The 23015-nt window shown below is 34.2% G+C and overlaps 1 protein-coding gene and 1 pseudogene across 3 annotated transcripts; one reads left to right on the top strand and one right to left on the bottom strand.

The window, feature by feature from the left end:
* The first annotated feature begins 1579 nt into the window (after positions 1-1579).
* LOC148617070 (uncharacterized) lies at positions 1580-8010 on the top strand (annotated as a pseudogene). Its single transcript, XR_015922384.1, has 3 exons — positions 1580-2027; positions 3682-7130; positions 7564-8010. The product of XR_015922384.1 is annotated as an uncharacterized LOC148617070 (transcript).
* A 3552-nt stretch (positions 8011-11562) lies between these two features.
* Positions 11563-21636, bottom strand: LOC148617069 (uncharacterized). Of its 2 annotated transcripts, none has more exons than XM_088584363.1 (3): positions 21234-21636; positions 16505-16702; positions 11563-13176 (listed from the first exon to the last, which is right to left on the bottom strand). In XM_088584363.1, the coding sequence occupies exons 1-3, from the start codon at positions 21616-21618 to the stop codon at positions 12548-12550; spliced, it is 1212 nt and encodes a 403-aa protein (XP_088440489.1). In that variant the 5' UTR covers positions 21619-21636; the 3' UTR covers positions 11563-12547. The 2 variants fall into 2 exon arrangements, with proteins under 2 accessions (XP_088440489.1, XP_088440490.1); XM_088584364.1 differs by having other exon boundaries at positions 21459-21636.
* Positions 21637-23015: the final 1379 nt, after the last annotated feature.

Below are 23015 nucleotides of genomic sequence, written 5' to 3'. Positions count from 1 at the left end.
ACAAAAAAAAAGAAAAGGCAATAATGTCCTAGCACACCCCTTTCTGAGGAACCCTGCCTGGCACCTCTCCTTTTCAAAGTGTCTGGGTCCGCCCCTGAACTGGAGTAATTTAAAGTCCCTGATTCTGACAATAAAATGTTGAGTTTATAGCTTTTACCCTATATATCAGGGTCCGTAAAACGTCGATTGAAGGAGCTTTTATTTCAAAGCTCATACGTTACATCATCTTTTCATGCTCTTCGGATTTTTTTGTATGGTTCTTAACTTTTTACAAATAAGCTACATGAACAAGGTTATATTGTCACAGGATTAAAAGTTGTGTGATAGTGTGTAAATATTCAGAATTTGAGTTAAAATTTATATTTGAATACTTATTTGAAATTTTGATTAATTTTATTATGTTGACTTTAGTTTGAAATGAAATCATTAATATATTCATATGAAACTTTTGTCTTCATTTAACATAGATTAATTACGGATTGTAATTGATTATGAATGTGTATTTTACATAGACGGATTTTGACAGTTGACAGTTGACAGTTTTCGTCTTGATTATTGTTCACTCTTATTATTTCTATATGGTCAGTTTTTACGCTTGATTTAGCCGCACACTCTTTACTATTTCATTGGTCATATCTCTTTTGGCGGTTTATTCCTTTTGAAGTCCAGGTACTTGCGGATTTATGTTCAAGCCGAACACACTTATCTGATTTCTTCTGTTGCTTTTTCTTATTCGTGTTGGAGGAATTCTACTGTTAATTCAGGTCAGTTTATTACTTTATTTTCACATTTTCGGTCATTATTCTACTCGGTTGTATTATTGATTTACATCGTTTCACGCACGGGTAACTTTCCATTTGAACATGTTATCGTAGTCACAATGTGTATTGGGCGAATGGTGTTTGAATTATGTAAACTTTTAAAAGTAAATGTAATTTTCTGACGGGCATAATATTTAAGGTAAGAGTTATTGATTTATGCCTGAATTAAATAACTTGATTTTAAATAAACGTAATGAATGACGAGCGACTGAGCGAAATGAGTCCGAGAGTAAATGAGTAAAATTTTAGATTTGATAAAATACTTTTGAGTTACATTTTGTATTAAACTTGTCTAAGGCAGATATGAATTTCAGTGTATATAAGTCCATGCAAAGTAACTATACTTTAATATTTGCTGTACAGGTATTATGACAGATTTGGTAATCTACCTTATGATGTAATGAAGCATAACCTTTGTACCTCATATAAGGTATGGTAAATCGTTCAGTTTGTATTTGCTTATGTTACATTTGCTTAGTATTTTGCTTTGATTTGCTTTTGATTTGCTCAGCTTAATTTTGCTTAGTTAGATGATTTTGCTATTTGCTTTGCTAATTCAGTTTTCTTTAATATGCTTAATTTTATATAATATTGAAGTTAACGAATGAGAGTAACTATTTTCATTTTGATCTTTTGGCAAGTGTTATACTGTTTCGAAGGACACAGAAGAGTAACTTTCGATCAGATAATATTTAAGTATTCAATTTATTAATTTTATGAATCTGTGACGCAATTACAGTTCAAGTAGTATTTTTTGAATGACAAACGTTTTGTAAATCTATTAGAATGATTTATTTCATGTTTAGAAAATCAGAAACTTATACATATATTTTCTTGTTACTAATTGTGATATTTTGTTACAGGGTTTATTCCTAAATGCTTCATAATAAACTATCCAGAACCTTACAACATTGGGTCGACTGTTTAATGCCTAACATTGTGCGATTACATTTTGGCGCCCACGTAATTTGGAGGATAGTGTGATATGGATCCATTGGCTCCGACCGGAAACCGGAATAATCAGTGAAAGTTCCGTTAGTGTCAGTGTATACCGTTAGCTAGCTCCGACCGACGTATCCTGGTATTGCAAATAAGTGTGGCCATTTTTGACATTTCAACTTCCGGTACTCGAGTACGAAAACACATGGAGAATGGTGCTCATATTCAAGGATAGGACCTGAAAATGTTGTGTTTATTCAATTATTTGTAAGTTACTTATGATTTATAATTTGAACATTTGTATATTTATTGCATGATTATTGATAAATAGTTGCAATTCGTACAGAATTTAGTTAGAAATTGAACATTTTGACTTTGCAATTTTGAGTACTATTTCAAGTGTAACTCAGATAATTTTGTAAAGATTTATTTGAGACACTTCATTGATTAGTAATTGTACGATGGTCTTGAGCAATTTTCAGGAAGCATTCAAGACTTTAGGTGGACATTGTTTACTTTCGTTGATTAGTTATAGATGTATGCCTATACTGATACTTGACCACCGGACCACACCCCATCCCTCTTCGAAGTCACTTAGGGTCAACACAGGTCAAGGTCAACCGGAAGTTTACTACATACACACACTTCCTATAAAAACATGTACATATTTGTGACTGTTTAGCATTGATTGATTGTTTGAAAATTGAATTTTAGATTTTCAGACATTAACTTAGTTGTTCACATTTTGATTTTGTCATATAAAAAGAGTTGATTTTGTATAGGTGCATACACACATACACTCTAGTAACTTGAAATCCCACACTTAGTTACACTTTCAGTTACACTTACATTTTTTTATATACATGTAGGTGACATTTACTTGTGCACATGCAGTGACTTTATACATAGTTGAAAACTTAGTGCATCAACATTGAGTGTGTATTACATGTGTTTATTATTAGCCACAAGCATATTGTATTGTTGAAGTTTGCATAAATTTTCAGCACAGACATAGAAACATCTTCAAGTGTTGGTAAATTTTGAAAATTTAAAATTTGTTTATTGACTATGTTCGTTTTGTTTGTTTGGGTTTAACGTCCGAGCAGCAATATTTCAGCTATATTCAGACGATGAACATGGAATTGATGATAAAATGAACATGAAATGATGATGAAATGAAAAAGGGATGAGACAAAAGGACAATGGGGTCGACAAATTTTGATTGCCACTGGAAATAGGGGGAGGTGGGTAGGGTCGGGCAATTTAGCCTCCTGTGGCGGAGCCCTATGGTTCCTACTCCGGGAGAATACCACAGTAGGGTTCTTTAACGTGCGAGGAACGTGGCATCTTTTCCAACACGGTGCACCACTATGGTTTGCGGTCAGGTTTTCCGTATTATAGCCTGACAACCCCAGCATGTAACACGCCAGGGGTACCCCATTCAACCACCTGGGGCACACATCCCAGTCGCTCTGTGGGCAAAGCGCCCTAACCACCGGCTAGGGTTTTGAGCACTATTTAGTCGCCTTTTACGACAAGCTTAGCGCTGCTGCAGGCCTATTCTTTTAACACCCGGACCTGCACGGGGCTGTTTATTGACTATAGGTGAAAAATATAGAGTAATAACTTAGTTTGAAAAGGGGTATCCAAGATTGATTAGTTTATTGTGCATGCTATAGGTATCCTACTAGTTTATCCTTTGCATGCTAACCTCAACCTACACACATACCTACTAACACTTGTACTTTATAGTGATTTAGATACTTGTGTGTACTACTGTTTGCCATCTTTGAGACTTAGTATTTGCTTGCCATCAGTGAGACTTATCAGTTGTCTTCTTTGAGACTATTCTTGACATCTATATAGCTTACCTTGAGGCAGTTCTAGTATACCAGTATTTATTTACTTTACTTGACCTTAGAGACTCCTTAGAGTAAGTCTACTTGATACTAGTGACTATATTTAGACTTTACTTGAGTACATTAGACAACATCATCCCATACATTAGTGCATCGAACAGAACTCAAGAACAGATAGAAGAATTGTAAGTTAGTATTTAAATTACTATTCTCCCCAGCCCTACGTTTATTTTGTAGACTTTGTATTTTGTTTCAGACCAATATTTATCAGGTAAGTATTTATATCTGTGATTGACAGGTTCACTTACTGATTTTTCAATTTTGTCCTTACCCTTTCCACCCTTCGGTCGTTTTGATTTTTGAATTTCGACATGGCTACAAACTATCAGGAGGAGAAACCTGTAGTTACTCAACCGAAGAGTCTTTCGCCTGAGATGCTGAAGACTGGAAACGTTTGAGAAGATGGGCGCTAAACCCAAAGCAGGATCTCCTGAAGACTTAAAGAAGTGGATGATGGACTATTTAAAGTCGCAAGGAGCATTTCAAGAACAGAAACCTACCACAGATGAAACACCACAACTTGCAAAGCCACCTAAACCAGCAAAGAAAACAGTGACAAAGATGGTTATGAAGCACCCATCGAAAATAACATGGTTTTCTGGAACAGAACAAAACGCAGGCGATACTACCTTTGAGTTGTGGAGACATGAAGTACAGTGTTTACTCAAACAGAAATATGATAAGGATGCCATCTTGAATGCTGTTAGAAGATCTTTGAGAGGTGAAGCAGGATTTGTCGCAATGAGGTTGGAACTGAATGCCACTGTACATGATATCATCAAGAAATTAGATAGTATATATTGGAGCGTCGACGAGAAAGAAGAATTACTTGCAGAGTTTTATGGTTCACGCCAAAGACCAGATGAAAGCGTAACAGCATGGAGTTGTAGATTGGAAGGAATTATTGGAAAGGCAGTGGACAAGGGTATGATACAGCAGATCAACACAAGACTAGATATCAATGATAAAAGGTGGGAGGAAGCACCATGGAACCAGCAACAATCAAGACAGCCACCACAATGGCAACCGCATAGACAGCCATCATGGCAGCCACATAGGAATACACTACCATGGCAGCAGCAAAGTCAGTCACCATGGCAACAGCAACCACATTACAGACAAGAACTGAGACATACAGGAAGAAATAGAGGTAGAGGACAAAATAGTAACAGAGGTAGAGATAACCAAGAAAAGGACTACCAGTGCTGGAGATGCGGTCAGATGGGACATTTGAAGATAGGATGCAAGATTAGGATGGACCATAGTAAACAGAATTTAAACTCCAAGAAGTCTATGCAGGGGGAACATTCATAGACTTTCATGACAGCAAGGTTCCCAAAGTCAGTCAGGTCAAGACACCACCCGGCCTCTTTGGTCAGCCAACTGAAGTAAACATACAGATTAAAGGAATGGTGATATCAGCACTTTTGGATACCGGCTCAACAGTTTTCACCGTTAGCCAGTCATTTTTCAACAACCATTTACAGACATCTTTAAAGAAGATTGAAACCTTGCTAGATATTGAGTGTGCTGATGGACAACAGCTGCCATACATTTGGATATACAGATACCAGGTCAACAACAGGAATATCCATGTATACTCCTTGTAACTCCAGATAGTAGATACAACAAACAAGTACCGCTGTTGATAGGAACCAATACACTTTCAACCATCATTGAAGAACTTAAGGTAAGTATTGGAGACAGATTTCTACAGGAGAGCAACTTAACCACTCCATGGTACCTCACACTCAGATGCATCACACTCAGAGAGAAACAACTTAAAAAGAACAGCAACAGACTTGGAGTAGTTAGAAACAGCAGAGGAAACAGCTGATATCAGTAGAGACTCAGTACATGCCATCTGTAATACAACTGTATCAACACCATTTGCAGAATGACTTGCCATCAACCCCGACATAATAAAGAATGAAGATGAAGAAGTAGAACATGGACCATCAACAACTGACATAATAGATTGGAAGAAAGCACAGCAGCAGGATAGGATGATCAAACGATGGATTGAGGTGGTGGTGAAACAACAGAAACCACAAAAGGGAGATCGGATATTGAAGAGACAGTTCAACCATTTGAAGATTATTGAAGGTATCCCATACAGAGTAGTCAACAGTGATGATGAGACGAAGAAACAACTTGTATTGCCATCACAGCTAGTAACGACCATTTTGCAGTCATTTCACAGTGATATTGGGCACCAAGGAAAGGACAGGACTCTCTCACTTCTTAGAGACCGCTTCTATTGGCCCGGAATGGCGAAAGACGTTGAGGAATGGCTAGCACACTGTGGAAGATGTTTAAGGAGGAAAGCCATCCCCGACCATAGAGCACCACTCGTCAGCATACAGACCAGAGCACCCCTTGAGCTCGTGTGTGTATACTACCTGACTCTCGAACCATCAAAGGGAGAACAACAGTATGTACTTGTTATAACAGATCATTTTCCCAGGTTTGCGCAGGCCATACCAACAAAGAACATTACCGCCAGAGCAACTGCTGAAGCTCTACAACCACTACATCGTTCGCTACGGAATTCCAGAAAGACTCCACTCAGACCAAGGGGCACAGTTCGAATCCAAGCTGATAAAAGAGCTATGTAACCTGACAGGAATGGTAAAATCCTGCAACACCAGTTACCATCCACAAGGGAATGGACAATGCGAGAGGTTTAACCGGACATTAATGAGTATGCTGGGAAGCCTGGAAGAAAAACAGAAAAAAAACTGGAAGGCTTATGTTGGACCATTAGTTTACTGTTACAACAGCACCAGACATGAATCTAGAGGCTACTCATCGTACTTTTTGATGTTTGGCAGGATTCCACGATTGTAAGTTGACGTAGCGTTTGGTCTTAGGAAGGAAGCAAAGAATCAAAGAATCAGGATTACATCAAGAACATGAAGGAAAGACTGGAATATGCATACAAGGCTGCAGCAGCGACATCAGAGAAAGGTCAACATAAACAGAATTATGCATTATTCTACTCGGTTGTATTATTGATTTACATCGTTTCACGCACGGGTAACTTTAACTTTCCATTTGAACATGTTATCGTAGTCAGAATGTGTATTGGGTGAATGGTGTTTGAATTATGTAAACTTTTAAAAGTAAATGTAATTTTCTGACGGGCATAATATTTAAGGTAAGAGTTATTGATTTATGCCTGAATTAAATAACTTGATTTTAAATAAACGTAATGAATGACGAGCGACTGAGCGAAATGAGTCCGAGAGTAAATGAGTAAATATTTAGATTTGATAAAATACTTTCGAGTTACATTTTTTATTAAACTTGTCTAAGGCAGACATGAATTTCAGTGTATATAAGTCCATGCAAAGTAACTATACTTTAATATTTGCTGTACAGGTATTATGACAGATTTGGTAATCTACCTTATGATGTAATGAGGCATAACCTTTGTACCTCATATAAGGTATGGTAAATCGTTCAGTTTGTATTTGCTTATGTTACATTTGCTTAATATTTTGCTTTGATTTGCTTTTGATTTGCTCAGCTTAATTTTGCTTAGTTAGATGATTTTGCTATTTGCTTTGCTAATTCAGTTTTGTTTAATATGCTTATTTTTATATAATATTGAAGTTAACGAATGAGAGTAACTATTTTCATTTTGATCTTTTGGCAAGTGTTATACTGTTTCGAAGGACACAGAAGAGTAACTTTCGATCAGATAATATTTAAGTATTCAATTTATTAATTTTATGAATCTGTGACGCAATTACAGTTCAAGTAGTAATTTTGGAATGACAAACGTTTTGTAAATCTACTAGAATGATTTATTTCATGTTTAGAAAATCAGAAACTTATACATATATTTTCTTGTTACTAATTGTGATATTTTGTTACAGGGTTTATTCCTAAATGCTTCATAATAAACTATCCAGAACCTTACAACATTGGGTCGACTGTGTAATGCCTAACATAGTGCGATTACAGTTGTATGGCCAAAATCCTTATCTCGTTCATCATTGTCTAACTACATGTTACTGCACCACCAGAACAGATTTGTTCACACTGATTAAACAACCGGGACTCCTTACTCTTTCTTGGCACCATTGACTGGTCCAGAATTCCGCTTTGTTTAAGGGGAGACCTTAAAAAGTTTAATTTTGATTCTAAATAGGATTTAACAGTTTTGGTTGGGACAGAAGATTTGCGAATCAGGAAATGTATTCTCAAATGCTATACCTATTCCGGTAGCTTATTACTTCGATTATTACTTTGTACGGTAAAAACAACTTGAGACAAGAATTGTAGCTACTAAATAGTGGAGACCAGAATATCTATTTTTTCTTTTTTTTTTTTTTTCTTCATTATTAAAGATGTCGAGGAGGGGATCCAGCATTTCATGTTAGGAGGGTGAAAACAGAATTTATTTAGGATACTATGCAAAAAAAAAATTCTATCTATTATAGTTTTCAAGATATTGGCTGAAACTGTAAAAAAAAACCCGTCATTTTCCATCTTTCAAGGGCAATAACTCTAACAAGGCGTCACTTGACAACTTTGTTCCCCGAGACCTTTGAAGGACTTATAATAAGGATCATTCCTGAAATTGAAAGAATGTGGCTAATCCCAACGGGTTTGGAGATATAAAATGCGAAAAACTACTGTCTGACCCCACTATGTTCTATTTTTAGAAACGACAGTCATGTGTTTTGACGGACCGAAAATCCCCACACCAGTTCTATGCAGGATACCCTAAGGAACATTAATGTCAAGGTTGGTTCTAATTGGTCAAGTAATTTCAGAGGAGAAGATTTTTGAAAGAAATAACATTAAAAAAGCAAAAAAAAAAAATTGGCAAAATAGGCAATAACCAACATTGCTCATAAGATTAAAAGAAAAATATGACCACAGATAGATCTCATCATGCTGAATACTTTTCCCAAGTTAAAATTTGGCTTAACCTAACGATATTGGGCATATACCGGTATGCGAAAATCTGCTGTCCGTCATCCATGTACATTTTAAGTAACGGTGGCCATGTTTTTTGACCGATCAAATATCCTCACATCAGCTCTAAGCAGGATACTTCAAGAAACATGCATACTAAGTTTGGTTTTAATTGATCAAACAGTGTCAATGGAGATTTGAAAAAAAATGTTAACTAAAAAGGACGACGACAACAGAATCCAAGTGATAGCAATGGCCAGGTAACCTTAAAAACAAGAGGCTACCAGGAGCCTGAATCGATCAAGAGGTTGAATTTTTCCTTTCAAAGGCAAAACATTTAACAAGAAGTTGTCCAACAATTTTGACTCAAGAAGTTTTGGTAGGACTAACCATAAAGAATCATCTCATAAATTCATGAAAATCTAATATCATTTAATTTTCCCCTTTCAAGGGCAATAACTCAAACAAGGAGTCGTCTGACTACTTTGATCCCTTGGACACCTTTCTTGGTCTTATAATAAGGATCATTCCAGCAACTGAAAGAATTTGGCTAATCCTAACGGTTTTGCAAATATAATAATATGCGAAAAACTACTATCTGACCCCCTCTGTTCTAAGGGCAAGAACTCCAACATTGCACACCAGATTGAAAGGAAAACTTGACCACAGTTAGATCTCATCATGCTGAACACTTTTACACACAACACTTTTATGCAGGATACCGCAAGGAACATTCATACTAAGTTTGGCTCAAATTAGTCAAGTAGTGTCAGAGGAGAAGATTGAAAGAAAGGACATTAAAAAAATAGCAAAACCGTTGAAATGTTTGACCAGAGATGGATCTCGTCATGCTGAACACTTTAACCCTATGTCAAAATTAAGCTAAACCTAACGTTTCAGAGATACATGTGACAAAACTTCTGTCAGACCCCTATGTTCTATTTTCAGTAAGGGCGGTCATATTTTTCGACGAATCAAAAATCCCCAACGTCGGTTCTATGCAGGATTCCCCAAGGAACATTCATACTAAGTTTGGTTCCAAATAGTCAAGTAGTTTCAGAGAAGATTTTTGTATAACTGTAAACGACGACAATGGACGACGACGACGGCGACGGACGTTAAGTTATGGCAATAGCTCACATGGCTTTTTGCCAAATGAGCTAATGAGACTCATCATCAATTTTTAATGGAAGTACATTCCAATAACACGAATAATGAAAGATGCAGTATGGACTGATGATGAGAAATGACACAAATTCACACAGAATGTTTGCCCATACATGTATAATCAACTGAAAAGTGTCCTGAATTTATGTAGATATAGGCAGTGGATTCATGTTAACTATATATTCAGGTTTGTATAAGTCTACATGTATTTGTCTAAAATAATTATGTGTTGAATATGAAAAATAATTACATCTTAAACACAGTATACTAGAACAGATATCTATATAGGAGAAGGATAATTCAGGCAGTCAAAATTGCTCCTTTTTTGCCATCTTACATGTATTTGTTTAAACCACTATCCACAACTGCAGTAATTAATATTTTCAAGTAAGATAGTTTTAAACTAATACAAAAAGGCTCATACTGTGTATACACAGACAATGGTAAATCAGTTTTGTATCTCCTCCTTCGGACATGTCGGAGGGGGTATAAGAAATAAATACATGTAGATCTGTAAGAATAACTTATGGATGCATTTAAAATATAAAAGTATTTCAAACTAAAATGTTGTTTAAACAAGAGGCTCCCAGAAAAGCCTGAATCAATCACCTGGTTAAGTATTTGCCTTTCAAGGGCAATCTCTAACAAGGCGTTGTCAAACAATTTTGACTCAAACGAAGATTTTGGTCGGCCATATCACAAGGATAATTTCAGCTATTGAAAATGTCATTCTATCTATCATAGTTTTCAAGATATTGGCTAAAAACTGCAAAAAAAAAAACAAAAAAAAAACAAAAAAACATTTCTCACTTTTCAACGGCAATAACTCCAATATGAAGTCTTCTGACGACTATGATCTCTTGAAAGACTTTTGTGGGCCATATAATAAGGATCATTTCAGTAACTGAATGAATTAAGCTAAACCTAATGATTTTGAAGATATACCAACTGAAAAACTTCTGACTGACTCCTTTGTTCCGTTTCAGTAACAACAGCCATGTTTTTCAACGGATCAAAAATACCTGCATTGGTTCTATAACATGAGGCTCCCAGGAGCCTGAATCACTCACCTGGTTAAGTTTTACCTTTCTAGGGCAATAAATTTAACAAGTTGTCCAACAGTTTTGACTCAAGGAGAATTTGTTAGTACTTATCATAAGGATCATTTCAGCGCTGAAAGTTTCTTTCTATCTATCATAGTTTTCAAGATATTTGCTGAAATCACCTTTCAAGGGCAATAACTCTTGACCTTCAGCGAGGTGAGCAAAAAAATACCCTATAGAACATTCATACCAAATTTTGTTCCAACTGGCCTGGTAGTGTCCGAGTAGAAAATTTGACAGAAATAACATTAAAATAGCAAAATAAAACATTGAAAAAGGGCAATAACTCAAACATGGCTTCACAGATTAAAATGAAAATATCTCCACAGACAGATCTCATCATGCTGAACACTCCAGTCAGAATTAGTCTAAACCTTGTGCTTTTGGAGATATACATGTATGCGAAAAACTAATCTCTGACCCTTATGTTCTATTTTAAATAACAGTAGCCATGTTTTTCGACAGATCAAAAATCCCCACAGATTTTAATGCAGAATATCCCAAGGAACATTCATTCCAAGTTTGGTTTTAATTGGTCCACTAGTGTCAGAGGAGAAGAGTTTTAAAAAATTGTTAACAATGACAGACAACAAGGACGACGACTATGGATGCAGTGTTGGCAGTAGCTCACGTGGCTTTTGCCAGGTGAGCTAAAAATACATGTAATAAACAGACACAAAATAATGTGATAAATTTTCATGTAAAGGCAGCAATCATAATAATATATAGAGGTACAAAACAAGTAAAGGCAGTAACGAGAAAATTGTTCACTTTCTATGCTCCATACATGAAATCCATACATGTGCATGTACATATTAAAAAAGTTTTGTAATAATAAGGACACATGGCATATATACACGTGTTAAAAGATTTTGCCATCTTCATTTTCATCACATGTTGTTTGTTGTATAATTTTGGATATACAAACTTTTGAAGGAATTGTTTAACTGCACCAATTCAAGAATTTCAAGCTATATAATTAATACAACCACACAGAATTGCTTACAATGTTGTAAAGATAAAAAAATAAGCAAGATACAAAGAGTATTAACTCTTACAAAAATAACTGGTCAGTACATTGCTTCAAACTTGTTCCAGATAACAATCCTAAGTATACATCTTAGGTAAATTCATACAGAAATGTAAATATAGGTGTGAGAGTGCTTATTACAAGGTATGAATGGAAATGATTGAGGTTTTCGAAGTTCAAAGGGCAATAACTCTTACCAAAGTGATCAGTCAGCACTTTCAAATTTGTCCAAGATTTTGGTAGTAGCAATCTTTACATGATTTTGTATCAATTTGAAAGTGAGAAACCTTACATAGTGAAACATGAATCAAACTGAATATGGCATATACCCTCCAAACTTATACAACTGGTATATCCACTTTAAACTAAATAACAGCAATTATCAAAATTAACTGTACCATGGGAAATCAACTTAAAACCAAACTGTGGCATATTTACTTAATTGAACAATAGTAACCATCCAACTTTTACAACAAATTCAATTCAAACCAAATCATGGCACATTCATTTCAAATTGAATCGTTGCATATCCACTTTACACAACCATTGGATATCCAATCCAAACTTGGCATGCTGAACAAATGACATACCAACTCCAAACTGAATTATGACATATCCACTTAAAACTGAACCATGTCATATCTCTAATTCTTCATAGTCAATTTTAAGATTCTCTTTTCGATATTGATCAACAGGTTCATCAATGTACCAATTTTCTTTCCTTTTCGACATACATGTTTTTTGCACTTCAAATGCTGTTTCAGTTCGATAATAATCTATATGATCATCAACCCTTTCAAAAAACTGTGCTTTATAATTTTTCATTTTGTCACATACTCCTGAACAAAAGATCTGATGATTTATTGTCAGCCAGAGCAATACTACAACAGTTAGAGATATCTTGGGTATTGAGAGTTCTATTTTCAAATCCATTTCTGCTGTTTCAAGAAGAACATCTTCCTCGGAGTCATAAAAGAAACACTTTACTTTGCCATTTGACATATCTGAGAGTCCTATTCCAGGGACTAAACAACTGTGCATTCGCTCCCTGTTTAACTTATGTTGGAGAAACGAAAATACTATTGTTTCACTTATAATCATTGAAAGATCCTTCTCATTAAAAGATTCTTCTGAATCGTTAGTATACGAAAATGATGAAACACTTTCTGAGTCCTCATGTTCTTGCTTTGCAGTAGCTGTACATCCAACTGGTACAACATCATTGATCAAAATATCACTCCTACCATGCCATCCCTTTACGCAACCTTAAAAATATATAAATTAATAAGTAAAACATCTTATATCATGAAACATGGGATTTAAAATGCTTCAGGCCATTCAAAGTCAATTTTCTTTATTCTCAGGCCATTTATCATGAAAACCCTAATAACTGAGGGGTCATTCATTTCTTTAAATGTCCCCTTTGAAGCTTTCTACATTTTTTGCAAACCTGGTGACCAACTTTATCAAACCATTATAACAAATACAACATGTAGTTGTGTAAAGTTTCAAGTTTATTGTAACGATGGGCTCTCAAGTTACAGTATGATATTAAGGAAAAAAATCAAAAAATTTAGACAAGTCAATTACTCCATAAAGAATAATAGAAATTACACCAAAACATAGTACAAATAATTATACAATTGCAATAAATAACTGTGTATAGTATGAGGTAATTTTAAAATATGAGATCATATGTAAATTCTTGATCCTCCATCTTTTTTCAAACAGTCTCATTACTTAGAAACTAAATCTGGACTTTTCTGCAAAAAGTGTAGATGGTTAGACCATTATAGCACACAATTTTTTAAAGTATTTTAAAAAAAGGGGTTCTCCAGTTATAGAGCAACATGTGAAAAAATTCCCATAAGATGTATGAAAAAGAATCATAATTCTGTAACTAAAGATCAAAGTGTCTATAAATAGTATACAGATCATAAGACCTTGTCTTACGTTTGAAGTTTACTGAACAAGGGACTCGAATTACAGTGCAACATGTGAAAAAAGTTCCCCTAAAAATGAAAAAGTCAATAACTCAAAAAGAATCTCACCAAAATGTATACAGACCTTTATACAAACTGTAACACCTAACTAGGTATAGTTTGAAGTAAATACAAAATGCCATTGTCAAACTATAGGATGATCGTGATGGTATGTAAAATCCTGACCCTCCCCCTTTTTTTAAATTAAGTCTCATTATACAGAAACTAAAACAGGAATTTTCTCCAGAAAGTATACAGACCAATAAACCATCATGATTTTTATACATTTGCATGAAGTTTGAAGTTTATTGAAAAGAGATTCTTAAGTTTAACTACAATGATCGAACAGATGGACATTTGTATACCGTAATACATCCTATCTTGGACAGGCATATAATTAGTTTTAGTTGGCCTCAGAAAAGAATTTTCTAACTGAAGTTGTCTACACAATATAGTATGAGACACTGACAAGCTAAGATCCACCATACCAGACAAACTTTCTTTGTGGTGGTATTTTCATCAAAATGTATTTCATTTCAATGACATCTCAACAATACTTTTTTTTCTTGTTTATCATTTACACTTCAAACATGAAATATAATTCAGCGAGATTTGAGTATTACTTGATACTTGATTGAATATGGTAAAATAGGTCTTTAATTATTTGGCACCAACATGGGCACCAATCATTCTAGTAGTATAGGGGGAGGGGCCTAGTATTTTTGTCCTGGTAACTATTCCTAATTTTAACCCAAATAAATTGTACTCGCCTATGAATGGAAAAGAAATATGATTCAATATAAAATATATCCTAGTACTTAAGATATTAAAAAAAAGAAACTCCCACTTCTCCTTATTCCAACTCCGAAATAAAATTAAATATTTTCACCCTTGCACAAAAAAAACAAAAAAACAAAAAATTCCTTCTAAAAAAAAATTTCAGGCCCCCTTAGGAAGAAAATGGTCAACCTTAAAATAATTAAAATTTCCTGAGTGATTTAAATAATAACTTAAATGTAAGTTTAATTCTTAACATGTGGATTCCCTAACTACCTAGTGTTGTTTGAAAACAAACATGATTATCAGGGTATTGCAAATATCAATATATAGTCATACTTGAAATCCCCAACTAAGTGCACAATAATGGAAATGAAAAACATATATTTTCAAGGGCCATAACTCAGTCAAAAATCATCTAACCATCTAGCAAATTTCACCAAGATTAAGTAAAAATGATAAAGAAAACTGTGTTCAAGGGCCATAACTCAATTAAAATTTATCTGAACATCTAACAAAAGTCATACAAAAAAAATAAAATCACTATCTTAAAGGACATTTGAAAAGTCTGGACGATCAACAGATAGACTGACAAAACTTTAAACGTAAGTCCCTTCCGCTTTTACTGGTAAAAAACAATTGATATGTATGGAATCTCTATTAACTAGAAACAGAGAGAGGGCAAAGCTGTGACCCATTGATTTTCTAATACCTGTTTGCCAAATTGTATGCGCATGACATGTACATTGAAGATACTATGGACAAATGTACAACATGAATTTGGCTGGCAGAAAGCAGAAAATCAATGGGATAGATAACTTGTTATGCAATTCAATTCATTAACCTAGAGCATACTTTCAAATAATAGCAACCTGTGATTTGTGACCTGTGACTGAGAAAGGTTATATTTACATGTACATTGAAAAATGGCTTGTGAATAGAAAGTACAATTTAAATAATCAACAGATCTATTGTATAAATGTGTCACAACCTACAACCCATATAGCTAAACAAACCTCCATACCAACTTTTATAACAAAAAAATTGCTTCACAGTGCACAGCTTGATACCACCACATAGGTCAAACCATGAACAATTGAGGCTAGTATCCAGAATCTAAGTGGTTCCTTTTAGGCTCCTAATTCCCAAACAGTTCACTTTTCAAATGCCAAAATCAATCATAGCCTTTAAAATGCCATGACATCTTGTGGTACAATTTCATAGAGATCCATTCATATTTACAAAGTAATTGTGTGAACATCAGGAAAATGCCTTTCTCTGGCCCCTTTTTGGCCCCTTATTCATGAATAGTTCATGTCACACACCAAAAAATCAAGACCAGCCTTCTTTTGGTGGTAAGCACATTACAGTACAATATTTGAGAGATCTATTTACATATAGTAAACTTATTGTCTGGACATAAGGAAAATGGTGGTTTCTCTTTTAGGCCCATAACTCCTAAATACTGACACCTGAACAATAATACCCTTAAATAAAGTTCCCTGCTACCAGCAAGAAAAAACAATAGGGTAGGTAGGTATTATATTTTTCAAAAACATTTTTTCTTTAATGGGGAAACAATCAAGACATTAATTAACAGTGCTTGAGCCAAAATGACGATAAAAATTAGGGTAGGTAGGGTAGCAGGAAACAGACGTATTATATATTTTGACATAAGGATTGATCCACCACAACAAAAGATAAGTTGTATTAGTTTAGTGCCTACAGATAGATGATTATGATGCCAACAACATTTATAACTGCAGTTTCTTGTGGCGGAAATAAAAAAAGAAAAAACACTTAACAAAAATGACAATAATATTGTCCTACTTACCAAATGAAGTATCCCCATTTTGTCCACATAAATCATCATGTTTTGGACAAGGGCATACACTGTCAATTATATATGATTGATGATGATCAAATTTGTGATTTTTTCCGACTGAAAGTGGAAATAACAAATGCTGAGCGATTCTTACTGTCCATTCAGCCTCATCCTTACAGTCTTCATCTTCGAGTATGGCAGAATGATCTGTAAGAATAATCAAGGGAACCAAGGTTATAGCTGTAATCAAAATAATGTAATCCAGGGACAAAGACCAGACATGGAAAACAGACTATCACAACAAAGTACATAAAGTAACTAAAATAATACATACAAAGTAACAAAAGCAAATTAGCAACTCAGACTCCATCAAAAACAGGGAGCATGGACCAGGTGTACTGGTAGGGTAAGCGTCCTCTGCACTTCAAGAAACAGCCGCCGAGTTGCTCATAAAAAGTCAAGTCCAGGGTAGACAAACGAGGAAAGGAAAACTATGATATGTTGAATAAATCAGTTTTCATGGTGCAGATGGATACACCATAACGATCCACGTAAAAGTAGTCTATATTTTTTCAGCGTAAATCATAGTTAAAGTAATATATAAGGTCTTATGAATGCAACTCTGGAATATCAGATTTCTTAAATGGAAACAGTTAAGTAGCACTCAAGATAAGAATTATGCAAAATGTGATTCATGGTTGGAAAGCCTACATGTTTTTATTTTTGATATTTTGTTTAAAATGTTACAGTACAATGGAAGGAGATCGTTAAATTAACTGGAAATTAGGCAACCAACTGACAGGCCTGCGGTTTTGTTACTCATCTAAATGTGACCTACATGTAGATTGTCTAGGATTTATAATAAAATGCTTTGCAGAGTGCAGCTAGATATGCCCACCGTGGTGGAACCCTGAACTGGTGGGCAAAATTCAAGCTTGATACGATTCTGAATTTTGATTGTGATTAAATGTACCACACAAGATAATAATTTCACCAGAATGGAAGCGGTCAAAAAACTAAAATATTTGTGATCAGACTTTTTAAAGATAACATGAACAGACAAACAGACGGATGGAGAAAGTGCTATCTGTGAAACCAAAAATTATGTTTCTGTACGTTTCGATAGGCCATGATAAAAAAAAATCGAAAGATCAAAAGAAATTAATAATTCACAATGTTATGGCATTTGTTGGAAGTGTTATTGATTGTAAGTCCAAAAATAAGAAATAGTCCCTTATTTGAATGAATAAAGTCTCATAACTCAAAAATGTAGTATCTAAATATATTAAATCAAAAGGAAGCATAAATTGATAGAAATAAACTATTCAACAGTTTCAAGAAAGTTTCTTGAAGCTTCTTCATGTTATTGTGCAAATATAGGTAATCTTCCATCTATTTTAGGAATTAAGTCCCGTAACTTGAAAATAAAAAAAAAAAACTAAAAAAGAGCTCTCAATAATCAACTGAAACAATTCATCAAGGTTTCATAAAAATTGGTGGATCTACTCTTGAGTTACTGAAAACTGAGAAATCCCCCCTTTTTTAATAAAGTCCCATAACTCTAAAATTAGTAAATTGTAAATCCACACATTTTCAAAAGTTAATAGGGAGCTTTCATCAAAATATATGTACATAAACAATTGACCAAAGTTTCTGGAAATTAATGCACAGGATTTTGAGTTACAGTCTGAAAATAGAAAATCTCCCCATTTTTGAATGAATAACTCAAAAAGAAATGGAAAATTTTTAAAAATCAAAATTTAAAAATCTCATATCAATCAAAAGAAACAATTCACCAAAGTTTAACAAAAACTGGTGGCAGCATTTTTGAGTTATAGTTTTAAGTGTGAACGAAGGACAGTCAGGCGGACTCCAGTTTACCATAATATGACTGGTCTTAAAAGACAGGGTTATAAAAATATCTAAATTAAAGATCTCTTAAGTTAAATTTGCACTCTTCTCAGTAAATTGAGTTCATTGGTTAAAGTTGAGGAGGTAGAAATAGAGATATACATATAATGTTCATAAGTTTTTAGCCAATGAAATACTGGTATTTTAAATAAAAGAAAACCTATTGAAAGATGACCAAAAAAATCTTTAGGGTACATAAATTTTAGCCGATAAAAAAGAGGATGGTTGGGATAAAAGGAAACAGATTAATTTTATTTTTGCAAAAATTAAAAGGGAAAAAAAAATCAAAAGTGATAGTGTCATTTGACTATTTGCACCATAAGAATCAAGGGAAAGGCACAATATTTTCCATTTCATGTTGGTGCATTGAATTATAATTTCATTGAAATGCACTGAAAATGAACATTTTAAGGGCAGAGAACTCATCTTTCTAACATTCTATTGAACAATTTCTGAGCAAACCCAGTGATGCAGAGATCAAATAATGGTCTTTTCGAATGGAGAAAGAATCCTTGAGTGATATTACATAGTCAGATAGGAGGAGTTTTGACATGCATGTTTCTGATTTTTGCCATTTTGCCCGATTCTTACAAATACTTACACTAAGTTCATACTAATACAAGCTGTACAAAGATTTGTAACAATGCTGAAACTACTGTTGCTATTTTGATAGAGGGGCTATAAGCTCTTGTTCCACCGTTTTCATGCAAGATATGCTGAACCTTTTAACTTGTCATACTTGTGTTTGGGAAACTCTTTTTTCAAATGTTAATTGCAAGGCTTCCATTAATGATTCATCATGAAAAAAACCATCTTATTTTATGTTTCTCTGTGTCAAAATTGGGGTCCATTCACCCTACTCCAGCAGTACTAGAGGTTGTCTGGCCAGTTATTTCTTGACTTGGTGCCATATAGAGGAACAGAATTTCAACCACTTACATTGTAGGAGTACATTTGCTCTTAATCTTGCTAGCCCTAATATCTGTTTGCCCTACTATTTTTTCGCCTTTGATATTTACAATGCACAAATTAAAGTTATCTAATTATTGGGATCCTGAATAATCTCAAAATTATTTCATACAATGAATGACAATGCAAATGCACAATTATTTTGTTTCTTTAGTTGTTTGATATAGATGCACAAAAGCAGATATTGAATTAAAACATACACACATAGGAATATAGACTGAAAATTCCTATATTATCAAAACAGTGAATAAAAAATATCATAATTTGTCTTTCATCTACAAGTCATCAATATTGTGATAATTATTCAACTTAGGTTCAAAATCACAATGTGATGATACAAAAAAAGATAGTGAATTATAAAGTCCCAAATTATTTTTACTATACCAATCTTTGAATGTTGGATTTGGATGCAGAAATTCTAAAAATTGAAGTGGGGTGGCCTTTTTCTATATGATTAATGAAAGTTTTAGAACAATGGGGCAGCGCCACCCTAATCCCCTTGGATCTGCCTATGACTATTTCAAATACAATGAAATCTGTTTATACTGAACCATGAGAAATCTGGAAACCTGTCTAAACAAAGCACTTTAAATTCCCTTAATATCAATTTAAGTAGCAGTCTTGATAAGAATCATGCAAAATCTGAAAAATGTGATACACCTCAAAAATGGCTACATAATTTTATTTTCGTTATTAAGTTGCTTTATAGATCTATATGATGATATATTTAATTATTCATTCCAATATATCTGCTCTTAGGAGATAATCCACATTGAAAATACATAAGTTTCTATTGTATTTTACTGTCATTTACATAGTTATCTCTCTTAAGTATGAATTCCACAGTACATTCTATACAATTTTTATCTTCCAAGAGCAGGGGTTATATGAAAAACCACGTCAATTTCTGTTCACCATAACAATTTAAACAAAACATCAAAAATAAAAATATGTAGGCTTTCCAACCATAAATCATATTTTGCATGATTCTTAGGTGGAGTACTACATAAATGTATTCAAACCTTTGTAAACTACCTGTCTACACTGAACTATGTCATAGTCCAAAAGAGGTTTGGTTTAGACAAGGTTTCTCTGTACCAAATTTCTTTTCTTTCAATACCATAGATCTGTATTTACAGGTCTATTATAAAACAAAGAAAAATACAATTAAAATCACTTATGAAAATAAATGTATACAAGTCATACAAATGTATATAGGACAAGGGTGAATAGACTCTACAAGGGAATAGTATTTATTCTGAACCTACAGCTAACCACATGAATTAAAGAGGGTTGCAAGGCAAATGAACCTGATACCTCTGTGCCAGTAGTTAGTACCTTCTGACTAATCTAAATAATTATGCCATCTTGGAAGGCTACTTTTTATCTTGCTTGGTCGCTTCCCTTAATGTAAGATTTTTAAAAAAATGATTAGGCGAACGTCATGATTATCTGGTACAGGCCCTGAACCGATCTGCGCAACAATCTGACTGATCAATGACTGCTGCTTGATTGATTGCTGACGGTTTGATAACCAATAATTGATGACCGGTGACCCATCTGATCGCTGTTTTGTTATGTATTGACAAATGATCTGTTAAAAGACAAAAAAAAATGTAAAAAAAGTATTAAATGATGTTAAAATCTACTGCATTATGTTAATACGTGTAAAATTGACAAATAAAACAAAGGAATCTAAAATATATTGACAGATCTGTAGTCACATGATGCGATCACCGATTTAATAAATTGGTTTGATAGATCAAAGACTGATCGGAAACTGATTGGTGAGTGATGACAAATCACAATTTTTGTTGCACAGACCGGTTCTGGTACTGTACAAATAAAGTAATCATACCAACGTAAAAAAAGTCAAGCAATTTCTTTAAAGCAATCCGTTGGTTTTCATCTACTGGAATTTTCGGTTCTGCTTTATCAGTGAAATTCTCTAAAATATCTAACCCATAGGAGAAAATATCACCCACAGCAAAGGTGCCAGCTTCTTCATACGCCGATGTCGAGCAAGAAGCACGATTGAAGGTCTCAGAAATTCGAGCATTGCATTCAACTATCTTCAACATACGCATGTTCATCATTGAAGTTCCTTTGCATATCTTTTCGCATATGGCTGCTAATTGTTTCATTTTTGGCGTGTCGGCTAAGAACTTCTTGAAGATTTCATTTGGATCGTGCATCATTTTCCTATGTTTAGCTTTCGGCTCACCATCGCCATCGGTGGCCATTTTTGCATCCGAAAATGAAAGTAGAAATATCAATCGGAAGGGGTCTTACTAAAAAGCACCCGGACGCGTTCAAAAGTGCCCGGAACAATCAAAAGCGCCCGATAGATAACTAAAAAGAGTCCGGGTTGTATATTTCTGTTTGAATGACAAAAAATGAAATGATTGAAGAGAAATGATACATGCTATGGCAGATTATATTTATTTATATCACAATACTTATTTAATTACAAGTTAACATTGAATTTAAGAGATTTATGTTGTACATGTAACATGATCTCTAAAAAAAAATGACAAAACAAATCCAAGAAAACAAGAACATGAACATCAAGAAATAAGAATCGTAAATATTTGATGAATAAAAGAAAGTTAATGAGGCAAAATTACATCTTAAGGGCGCTTATTATTGTCCCGCGGGCGCTTTTTGGTACGACCGATAGGAAGTACATGTAAGTTTATCGAAAAGACCGACTGATTGTTCGACTAAGTTGCCTTTTATGTGTGGAAATAGTAATTTTTATATTTACACATTGATCTCGATTGTTTAACCGGAGGAGGCATATTGCTTTTTATTTATTTCATTATTTGTTTTTATTTGTTTTCCATTTATTTATTTAGTTATTTTCAAGAAGTAACCTCTCATCATTGCACAATTGATCGATAGGCTAGAAGGAAGCACAGTATGAGTCACCATTTTTTGTATTCATTTCTGCGAAAGCTCCTGACTGGCACGTGTTATAAATGATTACTTTAAATTCAGAAATAATTGGCTTTTTAAAAATTTTGCAGTTTTGATACAAGTCGATCTCGCCTCAGTAATAAAAAAAAGAGTTTAATTATAGCATAGGGCCTCAAGGCCGTCTCGTTTTTCCTCGGCGGTCTAGGCGTGTATACTTAAGGGAACGGAAAACACGGCGTACGCCCCCTTAATTTTTGCATGCATGAAATCTTGATTTTTTTTTCCAAAAGTCTAATTCGAAGTACTGTCTTGCCTCGCTTCGCCTGGCCTTTCATTCTATTTATGTTTCCCTTTAATCTGAAAGGATCGATCTGTCTCTGTGTTGTATATCATTAAATGTAACGTGCATTCTCCATCATGAGTAAATACTGCAAGTATCTGATACATAAACGACTTTTGTTAAAGTCTTAACCACATCTAATTTTAATACCCTCCCCAAATGATGTGGCGAGGTATTATATAATACCATCCGAATTAAAAGTTGCGTGTCTGTCTGTCTGTCTGCCGTCCGACCATCCGCAATGGTTTCCAGATGATTACTTGACAACTAATCTATGATTTTATTCAAAATGGCATAGTTCAGTACCATTAAATACGGGAAATAAGTTTAATTTTCAGCAAAATCCAAAATGCACTTTCTGAGGTACATGTAGGCCATTTT

Source organism: Perna viridis, chromosome 5 (genome assembly GCF_037379345.1).
Source record: "Perna viridis isolate PV_CMFRI_1.1 ecotype Kerala chromosome 5, ASM3737934v1, whole genome shotgun sequence".
Classification (NCBI taxonomy): domain Eukaryota; kingdom Metazoa; phylum Mollusca; class Bivalvia; order Mytilida; family Mytilidae; genus Perna; species Perna viridis.
Note: the sequence above shows the minus strand (reverse complement) of the source record. Positions and strands in the feature narration are given on the sequence as shown.

Coding starts and splice junctions, on each gene's coding strand:
- LOC148617069 (XM_088584363.1), bottom strand. CDS start 21,618: ATGGCCACCGATGGCGATGGTGAGCCGAAAGCTAAACATAGGAAAATG. Junction 16,703..21,233: donor GCTTGACTTTTTTTACGTTG/GTATGATTACTT, acceptor TTATTCTTACAG/ATCATTCTGCCATACTCGAA. Junction 13,177..16,504: donor AAATGGGGATACTTCATTTG/GTAAGTAGGACA, acceptor TATATTTTTAAG/GTTGCGTAAAGGGATGGCAT.